This window comes from Chenopodium album, chromosome 5 (assembly GCF_948465745.1).
Source record: "Chenopodium album chromosome 5, dcCheAlbu1.1, whole genome shotgun sequence".
Taxonomy (NCBI): domain Eukaryota; kingdom Viridiplantae; phylum Streptophyta; class Magnoliopsida; order Caryophyllales; family Amaranthaceae; genus Chenopodium; species Chenopodium album.
This window is the reverse complement of record NC_137838.1, coordinates 2,344,531-2,359,733: the sequence shown is the minus strand read 5'-3', so window position 1 is coordinate 2,359,733 and position 15,203 is coordinate 2,344,531. Positions and strand designations below refer to the sequence as shown.

The 15,203-nt window shown below is 32.6% G+C and overlaps 1 protein-coding gene across 1 annotated transcript; it reads left to right on the top strand.

Moving 5' to 3' along the window:
- Window positions 1–2,744: 2,744 nt before the first annotated feature.
- Window positions 2,745–5,244, top strand: LOC145631482 (BAG family molecular chaperone regulator 3-like). The gene is made up of 4 exons (XM_081683574.1): window positions 2,745–3,790; window positions 3,880–4,136; window positions 4,334–4,480; window positions 4,595–5,244. The coding sequence occupies exons 1-4, from the start codon at window positions 3,499–3,501 to the stop codon at window positions 5,000–5,002; spliced, it is 1,104 nt and encodes a 367-aa protein (XP_081539700.1). The 5' UTR covers window positions 2,745–3,498; the 3' UTR covers window positions 5,003–5,244.
- The last annotated feature ends 9,959 nt before the right edge of the window (window positions 5,245–15,203 follow it).

Genomic DNA, 15,203 nt, shown 5'->3' with positions numbered 1-15,203 from the left:
AACTGAACTGAATTGAACTGAGCTGAGTTGAGCTGAGCTGAACTGAACTGAACTAAACTAAACTCAATTTCAACGTAAGAGAACAGACCCTTAATATGGTCTATTGAAATTTAAACTACAACTAAAATAAGTTTAATATTCCATACAATTTCATAAGTTTAGCCAAATTTAGAGGCGAAAACTCGAGTAACCCATGACTGAAAAACTCAAGTAACCCCAGAAAACTTAAGTAACCCTTAATCGAGAAGCTCAAGTAACCCATAGTCGAAAAAATCAAATATCTCCGAAAACTCAAATAACTCATGACCGAGAAACTCAAGTAATCCCTGCCGCACGGTATAACAGGTCAAAATTTGAATAATTTATACTCAATAGAATGCACAACATGCATATATACGGAGCATTTGTTTCTAAAATATACAAATAACAAAGCTTATTAGGTGTAGTTGGTAGTAAAATTAATTTTATTACCTTAAAGTAAATTTCGTGAGGGTTTACAAAGAAAACAAAATTTATTTAATTACTCCGTAGTACCTTTACAAGCTAACCTTTAAAAAACAAAATTGCTGTAAAATACAAGTACCATTTATTTAGTACAGTGCATAGATTTAAGATGCTCTAAACCAATCAGGAAATAAAGAAAACAGGACAAAAAGGTCAATCAAGGTCAATTGATACTACAGTACAGTTTAGAGCAACATTAATTCTATCGTACATTTTAACTTTTTAACCTAAACCTCTACAGACTACCGTGTATAAATACTGCCACTCTTTCTTTTTACTCCCTTCGTTTTTAAATACTTGTTCCATTTCTCCATGCGCGGATTTTTAAGAGAAATTAAATAAAGTAATAAAATATGGAAATAGTGGGGTTGGTGGAAGAATAAAAAAACTATACTATGTAAAAACTCTAAAAAGCAAAAGTAGTGGAGAGAATTGAAGGACAGAGAATATATGTTGGGACCACTAGGCGAGAGAAATTGATTAAATATTGTAAAAGTTTTCCTAATAAGGAAATAGAGCAAGTATTTAAAAACGGTCGCAAATAGAAAGTAGAGCAAGTTTTTAAAAACGGAGGGAGTAGATGACAAAAAATTTTTAGTCATATTTGTCAATGCACAAATTCAACCATAAATACTACCTCCGTTAAGTTTAATTTGCAACTTTGGAATATTTTATATCTCACAAATAATACCCCAAAGTTGCAAATAAAACTTAATGGAGGTAGTATCTTTTATTACCGATAAACAAATTTTATGAAAATTTGATATTTTGAAAATATTTATTGTGAGTTTATGACGATCTAATAAGATTCCACGTAAACACACAAAAAAAATGTATAAATAGTGCTAAAGTTAAAATGTATCAGTTAAAAAAAAAAAAGTAGTAAGTCTGTAATTTTATTTCTGTCTGCATGAGAAATGGTTATTTTATTGCTCCGTACATTGGTAAAAACGACACGTGTGGCTGATGGGCGCTTAGTTACTTGGATTAAAGATCCTGTACCCGGCTTTTTTTTCGTACTCCGGTATTTAGTTCCAACCCAAAGAAGGTTACCGAGGGAGTAATCGACAGTGATCCACCCCATCTAACATACCATGCATCCTCATGTATCTAGCAGCCACGTGTCCCTACTGTAGCTCTCATCATTAATTTAACAATCATTGGACGGCACTAAGTCCCCAAATCACCCTTCCTCATGTACACGTGTCAGCTAGAGAAACGATATTATCATCTCATCATTCATCATCATAATCATATCTTGTTATTATAATAAATCCCACTGTCAACTACTTAGGTTGGTGAAAGACACAAGATCCCTTCTCCCTAGTACTCGTAGTTTACTAGGGGCTAGTAGTAATTTACCTTTCTGAATTAATCTTTTTTATACAAAATGTAATGAGAGTAATAGTTTAATCATTAATCTTAATATCTTAACCTTCCACCTAAAGCTTTGGCGGCTTCCAATCTCCTTTCCTAGTTCTACCTCCCGAGTAATAATAACCTATACGCGTCATCTACATGCGGTAATAACATACTTCTTTGGTTTGATTGAATATTTCACTTTTTGCACTTCTAACATCATTCATATTCTATGAACATATATTGATTTTTGTACAAGAAAAAATATAAGTATGTGCCTATGTGAAATATTGTTAGAATTGTCTTAGAATGTATCAGTAGTATACAATACTTTGTAATAATATATAAATATATCTAAGGTCAAAATGCGCGATATTTGGAAAACTAATACGTAGTATAAAGTATATATAGAGGCACTTTCTTCTAAGTCGGTATTTCGGTGCATGAGTTATTTTGTTCTTTACGAATGGCCATATGATATGGCCAGCTACACACAAAGCATAAAGCTTTTCTTATATAATAAAATATAAAATCCAAAATAATTAACATAATAAGTAGTATATTTTCATTCTTAGGGCATGTTCTGATTTACTGAATTGAACTGAATTGATTAGAAGCTGAGCTGAACTAAAATGAATTGTTTATTAGAGAAGAAAATTAGGAATTGAACTGAACTAGAGAACATGTCCTAAATGAAAACATGGGTTATTTGGTTATATATTTATAAAAGAATATAATACAATTAAAAATACAGAGTAGAAAATAAAATATACCATCAATTTATAGAAAAAAGAAAAATAATGTTATTAATTATTTATGTACCTCATACCTCATCATAAGTTCAAAACCTTGGTTGGTTCGCTGTCCATCTACTGTAATATAATAAAATCTTTGAGGTCTCTATTTCTCTTTCTTTCCAGTTGGGGGTGTTGTTTTTGTGTCCCCCCTCTCTTCTTTGCGTTCTCTCCAGAAGTCTTTTACTTTTAAAACCCTTTTTTTCATAATTTTTGCAATAATAATAATCCGATTAAAAACCTGATTATTAATATTATTATTATTGTCATTAGTAGCGGTAATTGTTAAGAATAGGGGGGTTAGTTTGACCAGAACTGGGGTGGCTACTTATTTGCCCCACATTCAATTTTTATTTAGTTTCTCAGAAAGAGAGGGAGAGAGAAAGAGAAAGGGAGATCTGAGAGAAAAGTGATACAAATACAAGTAATTAAAATTAGAATTAAAATTTCAGGATTCTTCATTTTTTTTAAAGAAGAGATCTGATTATATATCTCTTTCTCTCTGGTAGAAGAAGATTGGTGTGGTTTTTATTTTCCTTTGTCAGAAAGCCACAGATTCTTTGAGAAAAAGTTGAAGCTATCTAATTTTCTGGTTTTTTCCCCTCTTCTAAATTAAACCACATTCCTTTCTTTAGAAGGTGAACCAATGGAAAAGAAGGAAGAGAGGATTTCTATAACTGGTTTGATCTAAGGTACTTCTTTCTTCTTCTTCAGTCACGTGTGACAGTTAAGGAAAATTTAGAGTGAGGTTTTTTTTTTTTTTTGTTTTGTACAAAAAATACAAAAAAATTATAAAAAGGTGAACTTAAGAGGAGGGTGGGGATAATAATTTTAGGCGAAGATGATGCGTATGAGGACTAAGTTGACAGGGCTGTCACCAATGAATGGTAACACAGCCAATGGTGACCGACACCGAGGTGCTGGTGTTGTCAATGGCGTCGGCGGAGGCGGGGGTGTCGGTGGTGGAGAAGGAGAAGGAGGACCGGAGAATTGGGAGATGCGGCCATGTGGGATGTTGGTACAGAAGAGAGTAGATGAAGATCAAAATACCAAACCTCCACCAACTATTCGGGTTCGGGTCAAATACGCGTCAATCTACCATGAAATCCATATTAATTCCCAAGCTTCATTTGGTAAATTTTCTATTGTTTTATATATTTTTTTAATTGATGGAATTGGGTGAATTTATTGATTTATGAAATAATAAATTAAAAAATTGCAGGGGAATTGAAGAAAATGCTGGCAGCGCCAACAGGGTTGCATCATCAAGATATGAAACTGTATTACAAAGATAAGGAAAGAGATTCGAAGGATTTTTTGGATATTGTTGGAGTGAAAGATAAATCGAAAATGGTATTGGTGGAGGATCCACTTAGCCAGGAAAAAAGGTACCTTGAAATGAGGAAGAATGCCAAGATGGAGAAAGCAGCCAAGTCTATTTCAGAGATCAGTTTGCAAGTAGACAGACTTGGTGGTCAGGTAATTATATTAATTGTTGTTTTAATTACTTGATTTTCAATTAAAGTTGGAGATTAGAAAGTATGATTGTCGGACAAATAGCTGAATTTTGGAAAATAATTATGTTTGGATTTGGAAGTGTTATGGAGAATGTTTGTATGACCTCTAAATCGAGGTAATTGGTGAATTATGTTTTAATTTGTTACTGTAAATGGCAGGTGTCAGCTCTTGAATCAGTGATCTTGAAAGGGGGAAGAGTAGCAGAGAAGGATGTTGTAAATGTCATTGAATTATTAATGAATGAATTGATCAAATTAGACGGTATTACCGCCGACGGTGATGTCAAATTGCAACGAAAGATGCAGGTAAACTTTCTCATACTTGTTACTCTGTAGTAGATATAGTGATTATATGGAGAGAGTAGAAAATTCAGTTTTTCAAGTTAGCTGTGATTTTTACATTTCTTAAATTTTATACAGGTAAGACGAGTTCAGAAGTATGTAGAGACTTTGGATGTGCTCAAGGCAAAAAACTCGACACCAGCAGCAAATGGAGTTCACAGGACAAATGAGAATTCAAATGGGCATGCCAGGAATTCACTCAATGGTAATGGTAATGGTAATAGTCAAGAGAAAACATCAAATTTGGGAAAACCACCTCTTCCCACCTCACAAAGACAAAGACATTCTATAGGCCACTCGCCATTACAGCCACGGGCGCAACAAGAGCAACCATCAAGGCAATCTACTTCCGGGAATGGGACTGTGGTAACCACACAATGGGAGACTTTCGAGTCTGCACCCCCACTTATTCCCGTATCCCCTACATCGTCGGGATCAGGCACTCCAAAACTCATCAACCCCAAGTTCCCTTGGGATTTTGAGTAAGAGAAATTTATACATATCCCCCTATATGTTTTATGTGTGTGGATGTGTAATTTTTTTTTTTTTTTTTTTCACATTCCGATATCTGTGTCCAGTTGGATTTGGTTTCAGTTTGTTCATTCTTTTCTGTATCTAGATTTTGTTAGTACCCCCTTATTGCCTCACCATTTGGGAAATAAACAGGGGATGTATCCATGAATATCGATTAATACTATGATAATGGCCCGTCTTATTTTACTGTTAAAGACTCTGGATTCTTTAGATATTTCCCTTCTAGTTGTGGTAGGGATGAGAAGTAATAAAAGGTGTAAATTCCTGGTGTTAGTTATAAACATGGATGAATTGGTATAAAGCAATTTGAAAACATAGGCAAGGCCTTAGTTTGTTGCCGCTGTTTTGTATTCCTTTCTCTCTCTTCTATTACAAGCCAGTGCTATTATTGGTAAGTACCATTCCATAACAAAGAATGGTAGATAGCTAGAGGTAGGGAATATTATTGCTCATATATGCTTTGCTTCCTGTGAGGTTTACAATGACAGATGAGAATGTGAACCAAAAGTGGGGAGGGGGAAGGCACCACATTACTTACTTCTAACAAACCACACCATAAATAATCATAGATTGGGCTAACACTAAGTAGGGAGGACGAGGGTAATTTAATACTTGTACCTTCCTCCCAAGAGCAACATTTATGGTCATGGCATGCGTGAGATGGCACATGATCATCACGGGGGCCTCCATGTGCCAACAGGAGCACAATGCTAAGTGCTCCATCCCCGGTGCATTCAATAAATTACGAAGGTAATTAAGGTAATAGGATTAAGATTTGGGCCATATTATTGGCTTCCCTAATTCGGAATGGCATTTTCAGTTTCTAGTTACTACATGTAGGATGCCACATTGGCCAAGATAATGTATATTCATCTCCAAAATGATTATAAAAGTAGTATAAACTATAAATGTTATAAAGCTGTGATAATTGGCTACTACCTGGCACAAGTCATGATCTATAAGGTCTGCTTGAAGCTGAAACATTGGGAGCAAGCAAAAAACACAGCCACCTGGAACTCCTTGTTTGTATTGAACACTTCACTTGGAGCGGAAGTTGTCCCTGTCCCTTTGATTCCTGTTAGCACATGGAGGAAAAGTACAAAGAAGGCTACATTCAGATTAGACTGAGCTTCGAAGTCAATTATAATCCAATTGAGCCATGCGGATAGAACAGACAAAATAGCGCGGAAGCATAACACATGGCAAGAGGGAAATTGTTTGCAGCATTTATCTTTACAGATTTCGCGCTACTTCTACCGTTTTCAAGTCATTGCAAGCATATGAGATGATAACTGTTTTTGGTAAACATTTATTTTAACATTATGCAACTTGTATTCACTGAGATAGCTAGTCTGGTGATTAAAAAATTGATCAGCAAGAGAGCTGAAATCGCAAATTCGATCATTAATGGTCATATAATGTGCTTCAGCAGCAAGGGTTGTGTTAATTCATTATCTTTTCGACCAGGGGATTAGTCTGATGGTTCTCTATGACTAGTTAGATCATGGATTTTAGCTGTAAAAAGCAAAGTGCATGCTATAGTAATTCTAATTAGCTATACAATATACCAAAGTACTATACTTAAAAAGTAGAGTATTTCACCATGAAAAGATTCTAACAGAAAAGCAAATCTAGAATCAAATCTATTTCATTAAGGGAAAATGAAGCTGACCTAAACGTGCAAAATGCCTGGCTTGGGAGCACAAAGACCAAAGAAACAGTTGGGCAAAAGCAGTGATAAGCTTAGTCCAGCTGTAATTGTTATAATAGTATACTGTATTAGACAGTGTATACATTAAAACTCCACAACCCACACAGTCTTAGCCGGAAAACTAGGAATGAACTAAATTATTTTGCTGCACAGTAAATACACAGAAATATTCAATAGCTGCAAATTGTTTTTAAGTAAAGGGCAGTATTGCATAAAGAATCAACTGAAGAATTTGAAATAAGTAAACGACAAGAATAGACCAAAACAGCTCATTTTCTTATTCTTTATGTTATCATAGAAGGTGCTTAAGTTAGAAAAACATCATCAATTTTCAGGATTCTAAAGTTCTAGATATGCTGGAAATAGTAGAACTATTTATGTGACACACCATAGAAAGATTGGGTTGCTACGTGCCTACAGATCTCAGAATACGAAGATGGTTATTAAAGACAGACAGATCTGTAATATACTTCGTATGTATTGCCAAACTTAAGTTCCTACAAGGGAAGAACCCTGTGAAGTTTGCACAGAATCATGATGGCAGATTGTTTAGGCATACTTAGGAGTTAGGACGAAGGTGAATTGTTCACTGCATATAGGATCTGAAAGAACTATTAAATGGTATCCCAAAATATTAGTCATGTTTCTGAATAATCTCATATTGACAGATAGCACTATATTATGTAGAAACATGAAACATAGCACGAGGAAATGACGATATGAGATTGTAAGCTCATCAGCTAAAAGTACAATTTACATAGCATGCCATCCTAATACCCTGTTACAAAGTACTTCCTAACCTGTTCACCCTTAGCTGCAATTAGACATCATGGAAGACATTTGATATGGCACGATTGTTAGTACGTATACCAATGACATTGGAGAAGTTCATGCACAGGATCATGGTTTGACCGGTTATACAAATGATAACGGTGTTAGGACATAACATGTCATCCCGAAACCCTCTGTTACAGCTTACAAAGTACCTCTAACCAGCTGCAACAAGAACATAATGCAAGCTAAAGAAACATTATGGATGACACTTGAAATTACACGATTATTAACCTACACTTCCAAAAATCAAAGGGTCATAGCCCTCACAGGTAAACATGAAACGCTAACATACACCCTAGAAGAACACGGAAGAATAGTTTTTGTATAACGGTGGAAGAGTACCTGAACAGTGAACAGAAATATGGTTTGACTGGTTGTACGGATGATCGTAAATTCGTAATGTTAGGCAATTCATTGGTAATAGAAAAGTCTTGTCTATGAGGCCCATCCTCTACCCTTCATAATTAAATTCACAAGAAAAGTGCATACATCAGGATCATCATCATCATTTCATATGTCATCGCAAAGCCCACGTAGCAGATTAGCAGATTGATCTTCATCACTCTGCTTAATCTTACTCTGACCTCAATACATATCTACACTAAAAGGAAGATTTGTATGAATATAGGTTTCAATATTATCAAGAAATATCTTAATGTCTTCACATCATTTAAGAAAAACATACTTCATATGTAACATTACATAAAATAGAAAGGTTTGGTTGATGAAGAACAAGATATTGCGTAGGGTGGAATTAGAACAATAAGAATGGCACGATATTTTCTAGTAACAGGTAAGTAAACAATTAATAATAGCACAGGTAAGTAAACTAAAGAAAAATTGTGCACTGCTGATCTTCTGACTAACATCATAAAAAAAAAAATAAAAAAAAAATAAAAAAAAAAAAAAAAAAAGATGATAGTAGTAGGACGAAAAGCATTTAAACACTATCTAAACTTAGTAAACAACCAGTATACAGCAATAACAACATTAAACCGAAAACCAAACCATTATGCACAAAGCTTTAGTCCTAGTGTCCTATCCAACACCGAATGATAAGGAGACTGTTTTCCTATGTAAGGTCAGTTAAAGTCTTATAAAAGAGCAGAATATCGGTTTTCAAAACTTCTTAAATCTAAAAGTTGATCCGATCAAACTAGCAGTTGTAGTTCATAGACCTACAATTAGATGATTGATTAAACAAGCACGTTAGGAGCAACAACACGAGAGTACAATTGAAGTGCTTGCTCTCATATCTCATGGATGCAATGTGAATGTGAGATCATGCGAAAATTTTGACTGCATGTTACAGTATAGTTCAACTCCATAAACACATAATCACATGACACATTATTGTAGTAGAAGCACTGATTCAGCATGCAGTGTTCTGAACTTCTGATCACTCTTTCAAACTTATCAATTCTATGGTAGATCTTTCCGCATAATTGAACAAGCTACTATTTCAGGAAAAATTTTGAGCATTGCATACTCCAGATTATTGAAATTTCTCAAACCAAAGACAAATCAAACATAGGATCACCTAATATGGAGTAATAGATAACAAACAAATTTTACTAGCAGAAGTTTATAATAGCAACAAATTTAAGCAATTTCAAGTCACTCATCTCCTTGTCATATTCCTAATTTTCGAGGCAAAAACTCAAATTTTATCAAACATCAAAACCTAAGTATGATGAGCAATTGAACATCACATTGTTGAAGCATTATCAACAGAAATTAATTCATCAAAAATAATAACGGTATATTAGTCCGACAAAATTCGCGCAATTACTCTAACAATCATAAAATTCAAAGTTATAAGGAATTGATCATCATAGAATCAACGCATCATCAACAAGAATCAGCAGTTTAGGGAAAAATTACAGATAATTAAGCTGAAAAAACTGGATAAATTTAAACTTTAAGCTGATGAAATGCTGCAAAATTTACCTCATTAATCAGTTCTGGAAACCCTAGCTTTTGCGAAGGAGAAGAAGAGAGGAGAGAGAAAGAGATTTCGCAACTGATTTCTCGTTTCAAGCGACATTAATTTCTCCAGTGATCGACAAATGAGGGAGGATAGAGCTCTGATAAAGGGGGGAGAATTAGAGTGGCAGTTTTGAATTTGGGAATTTATTTCACTGTGGAAGAGTATTGAGGAAGCTTAAAGCTAGCCCAATTACCGGAGTTTCCGTTGCATGGCCCAAAACCCAAAATCTAGGAGTTCTGCCCACGATGTTTTAAGGGAAAACTAATGACCTTGTTTTGTCTATTTTTATGATGGATTACGATTGAGTTATGAGAAAAACAATGGATATTTCGGTGATAAATGGCTAGGGATGGTTTACGACACATTAGGGTGGCGCCTTGTGTTGTCAAGCCGTGTTTAGAGTCTCTTCATGCTGTAAGGTTGGCTAGGGATTATTTACGACACGTTACCGTGACCATGTGTTGTCCAACCGTGTTTAAGGGTCCTCTCATCCGGAAGGCTGGCTAGGATGGTTTACAACACATTATGGTGGACTTGTGTTGTCATCCGTGTTTAAGGGTCCGAACCTTTGGAATCCGATTGACCGTGTATTGTAGGGCTTTGATTTTGATTTTGTGCTTGATGTTGGATTGTGCTATCTATCTTGGAAATGCAAAAACATAGCCCAACTCAAAAGTATAGTCATAGTAAAAGGCCCTTATCATCAACGCTCCCTAACGACATCGTCTTCATATCACTGCCACAAATTATAGATCTAACTAGGAAGCCAAAATACAAATGTTCATTATTAAGTATGCAATTTTTTTTTTTTTTTTTTTTTTTTTTTTTTTTTTTTTTTTTTTGGTCTGGGGGGTTGGGTGTGGCCCAAATTTTCTAGGCCCATTTTTTGGTGGAGTATAATTGTGCATATTCTAGAAGCTTTCTGGAATTTTCTGAACATTTCTTCCAAGCTCAATAGATCCACAACTATAAATATAGGTCATGGACATTCAATCATCACTTCATCATACATACACACATAAGAAGCCATACCATACTCTAGTCTTTCTACATACTACATCTGGTAAAGACTACATCTCCTTGTACTATGTGGATTATTTCGGCGATCCTCGTTCGTGGGTTATTTTATGATTTTTCGCACGCTAAATACTCTGTGTCATTCTTTTACTACTTATCTTGCCTTTCAACTTCCTCCATTTTAGTTTGCTTCCGCTGTGCACTCACCAACCCCAACTGGGATATAGCTGTTTTATTATTTTGGGATTTAATAAATTGCAGGATGCCATAAACATTTTGATTAATATGTGAAAGTTGGTTTGTACGCTCAACAATATTATTTGAAAAAGATTAAAAAAAAAAAGAGTAAAATTTAGTAAATAAAAAAAAATATCTTAGATAATAAATACTCCGTATCTGGTTTTAAGAGTATTATAAGAGTATACACTAGAATACACCTAATATTGCGTATTCGTATTAAAGATGAACAATTCGACCATTTAATTTCTTTGCAACTGTGGATATTATGGATCTTTATCATAGACAATAAAGAGGTTATGATGCACTTTCAAAATGCAAAATTGTAAATAACGGGATGCTAGGAGGTTGCCTTTTTTCCATTTATGTTTAGCATGATAATAGGGGCTCATTGCATCCACAATTTGTTTTTGCACGAAATTGCTACTATTTAATTTGTTGAATTCCAATGTTTTACGTACTTGAGTTTTCTCATTTGGCTTTTTTAAGATTTTTGTTGAGTTATGTAACACTTTTCTAATTTTTCAACAGTGAATCAAACCTTATAATTAAATCAAAGATGATAAATAAAAAAGGTTTATAATGATGAATAATGTATAATTTATTTGTACTTATACGTACGTGTTTTGTACCATTTTGTAACAAAAAAGTTTATAAAAACATAAATTAACATTCATAATTCGCTATTCTAATGAGTAATATTGTACAACATATTTGAATATATATTCACCCATTCTTTTTTTTTTTTTTATATAATTTTATTAATCATTTATTTTTATAAGAAAAGTACTCTATTTATTTATTTATTTATTTTTTTTTTTTTTACAAAGAACTAGATGCTATTATTTTCCTACCACGAATACTATAAGTTGAGGTCCCATAACCCCTTTCATTCACTAAAAGACATTAAAATACTACCTTCGGTCCAAATTACTCGCAACTTTGGGGTATTATTTGTGAGATATAAAATATTCCAAAGTTGCGAGTAATTTAGACCGAAGGTAGTAAATAAATTGATACCCACATTGTTAAACTTCCACCTAGAATTATGTGCCTTAATATTTTAACTAAATTAAGACAAATGTATAAAATAACATAGTTTTTTTTTTTTTTTTTTTTTTGCTCTATTTTTACTTTAAAAATCATGTGCATCAGACAAACCGAAAGATTAATTACTCCGTAGTAGATTAGTTTATAACAACAAACCAAATATTATTACACTAACCAAAAGATTATAAATGTAGCCAGACAACTACTTCTGACAGATCAGGGAATACTAAATTACTTCCACCACTTATAAGATCTTAATTTTCCGAAAGTGCTAAATTTTGGATCTTAGTGTGTTAATGAACAACTATAAAGTACAACTAGAGGTACTAATAATGGAATGCATGCCACTTGGTAGTCATTCATGATTCTCATACACAAGATCCATCTACTCATTTAAATATAGTGTTTGGGCATACAGATTATTATTGGTTTTAATTAATCCCATTTTTTATAACTTAATTTATCAAGTGTTTGATTAGTTAATCTTGTCTTTTAACTCTTGTTTTAATATGAAAACTATTATTTTTGTACATTTAGAATTTTAAATACATGTATGATTCATGAAAGCTGTCTAATGTTAATTTTTCTCCCAATATGTTTAGTAGTATTGTTCAATAGACAGAGAAGATCGAGGCTCATAACACATCTATTATGATCATTTTGATTCAAGAGATGAGTTGTTAATTTGCGGTTATAATTGGAATTATTATTTGCTAAAATAATACTCCTATTTATTTTTAAAAAAAAAAATCTACATATACAAGTAGCTTTTTAATAAATGAAACTTATGATAGATGTACCGAAAGATAAGATAGATGTACTTTAACAATATACAAGAGTTATTAAAAGGTGTAAAATGATACTCCTAATTATAACCATGCTTAAATGTCAATAGTAAAATTTGATTTGGCTTTTAAATTAAAAATTACTCTGTACTAACTACTAAACATACAAACCTTTACCAATAAACCAAACCTACTTAATTACAATAAATCAAACCTACTTAATTACTACACGATAATAAGAGAGTATGTGTCATATCTACGTACGAAAGCCGACCTAATTAGATTCTAATGTACCATTATACCAATTGTTTAAAATTAAAAAAGCATGAAAATGATGGAAAAGTGTAGAATTTTTTTTTTATTATAAACTTTCAAAGTATAAATTCTAGTGCGTATCATGTTGGGCGTCGACAAACAAGAATTATGGTTGAAGCACAAAATTGACACGGAATATAGTGTACCTGCAAAAACTGCCCAATCCCCTCGCAATAACTTTCCCTTTATACTTATAAAGCCGATAGCCGTTAGTTACGTGAGCCATCCATTCAATTCACCTAGCTACTTTCCTTTTGTCTCCCCTATAAGGCGCCACCACCTTCTTTGTTGGCATTGTCGCCGTAATTGTAACAGTTCCCCCCATATATTCTTTCATTAATTAATCTTATGCTAATCACATTGATAAATTAATCTTATGCTAATCACATTGATAAAAGTCTAAATTCTCCTCCTACTTTTAATTTCTTTAATTAACTTCTACCAATTGTTTTGATTGGGATGTGAATTAAAAGTTGTTGGTATATTTTATTTTGTCGACTCTATCTTTTGTGTCCTGGGTGGAGTAAAGACATAAATATTATATATTTTTTTTTTTTTTGAAAAACATAAATATTATATGATGTCTTACATTTAGACTTTTTTTTTTCTTTTTCTTTTTTAATTAAATTTTTTTTGTGAGGCATGTTTGAACTAGGGTTAACTTTTTTAAAACAACAATGCTAAAACAATGAATCTTAATAGTATGTTGAATGTGCATGTCATTTTGTACTACTTTAGATTACTTTTGGGCTAAGTAGTTCTAAATTATTTTTCTTAATATTACAAAGCTTACATCGGTAGTTGTTTAATTAATTTTAGAGTAAAAAAATAAAAATAAAAAATTAAATTCATTAATTCATAGCCATCCATGTTTAAAAACTGTGTTAATCAAATGACTATTGTAGAATTTTCATGACAGTTGCACTCTCAGCCACACCCTATGAAAAATATTATTGATTTAAGGATATGGATAATTTTGATAAAAGAGATAGAATACCTATGTTGATGTCATTTTAGTTTGTTTTATAATTATAATAATAAAGTATTAAATCCATCTACTACTAGATTGCTTGATGATGATGTTGCCACTTGGTTGCTTTGGCTAAAGGTTCTCGAACGAGATCATTGTGTCATCTTCCAATGTTGAAAAACGCATGTAACTAAAAACTATCTTTTATTTTATAGAATATGTAAACAACTAAACACTACTTTTGCTAACATTAAAATAAACATATTAACCTATGAGTGTTTGGTAATAATTCATGCATGGCCATCTAGAAGAACAACTGCATCTTAATATACAGTAAATTGAAAGCCTAGTTTAGTACTGAGTACTCTAGCTCCTAGTATTGTTTGATACGTGTGTGAGTCATAACTCACATTGCCACATTGGAAAATGATGGTTTATTATCAAATAATATTATTAGCAAATAGCAAAGGCGAGGATGAATAATTTAGAAGTACTTGTATATATAGATAGAGTTAAATTGTTTTTTTTTTTATTATTATTATTTTATTTTATTTTAGGTATGGTTAAATTAATTAGTGGGAGAAATTGTCGAAAAACATATAGTCATATAGGAAAAAAGAAATAACAAAGAAGTAAAGCAAGTGTGACTTTTATCATTAAAAAATTTTAAAAAATAAATAAGAGGCAAGTGTGATTAGCGGAAGAAATACCAAGCAATTGAAAAAATGTTGTAATTAATCAAAAAATGAAGATAAACTAATCATATTGAGCAATTATTACTCCGTACTTATATCAATTTGATTGGAAATTTAAGGAGCAATCACTTCTAGATTTCTTAGTTTGTGTTTTAAATTCTTCTCGAAGCATTCATAATATTAAAGAAATGGAAAATTAACAAAACTACTCATGTGATGACTACCATCTTAAATGTCATCTTACTTTTATTTTAGAATAAACAATAAAGCCTCAAACAATTTAATTGGTCTACGAATAACGAAAACTACTCCCTAATTCTAAGCACATAGTGGTGTGGATAAGATAAATAAATACGGAGTAACAGAGGTATTTAGCATTTGAGCTAACCAAGACACCAAAGTTACCAAGTAGCATGCACAATTTCATGTTACAAAATTATTTATTTGTTTTTAATCATAGATTATTTTATTTATATATATTGTTCATAACAAAATTTTCTTTTCCTATATACTACTATATGATATGAGGAAGTGAAAGACTATTAAAAG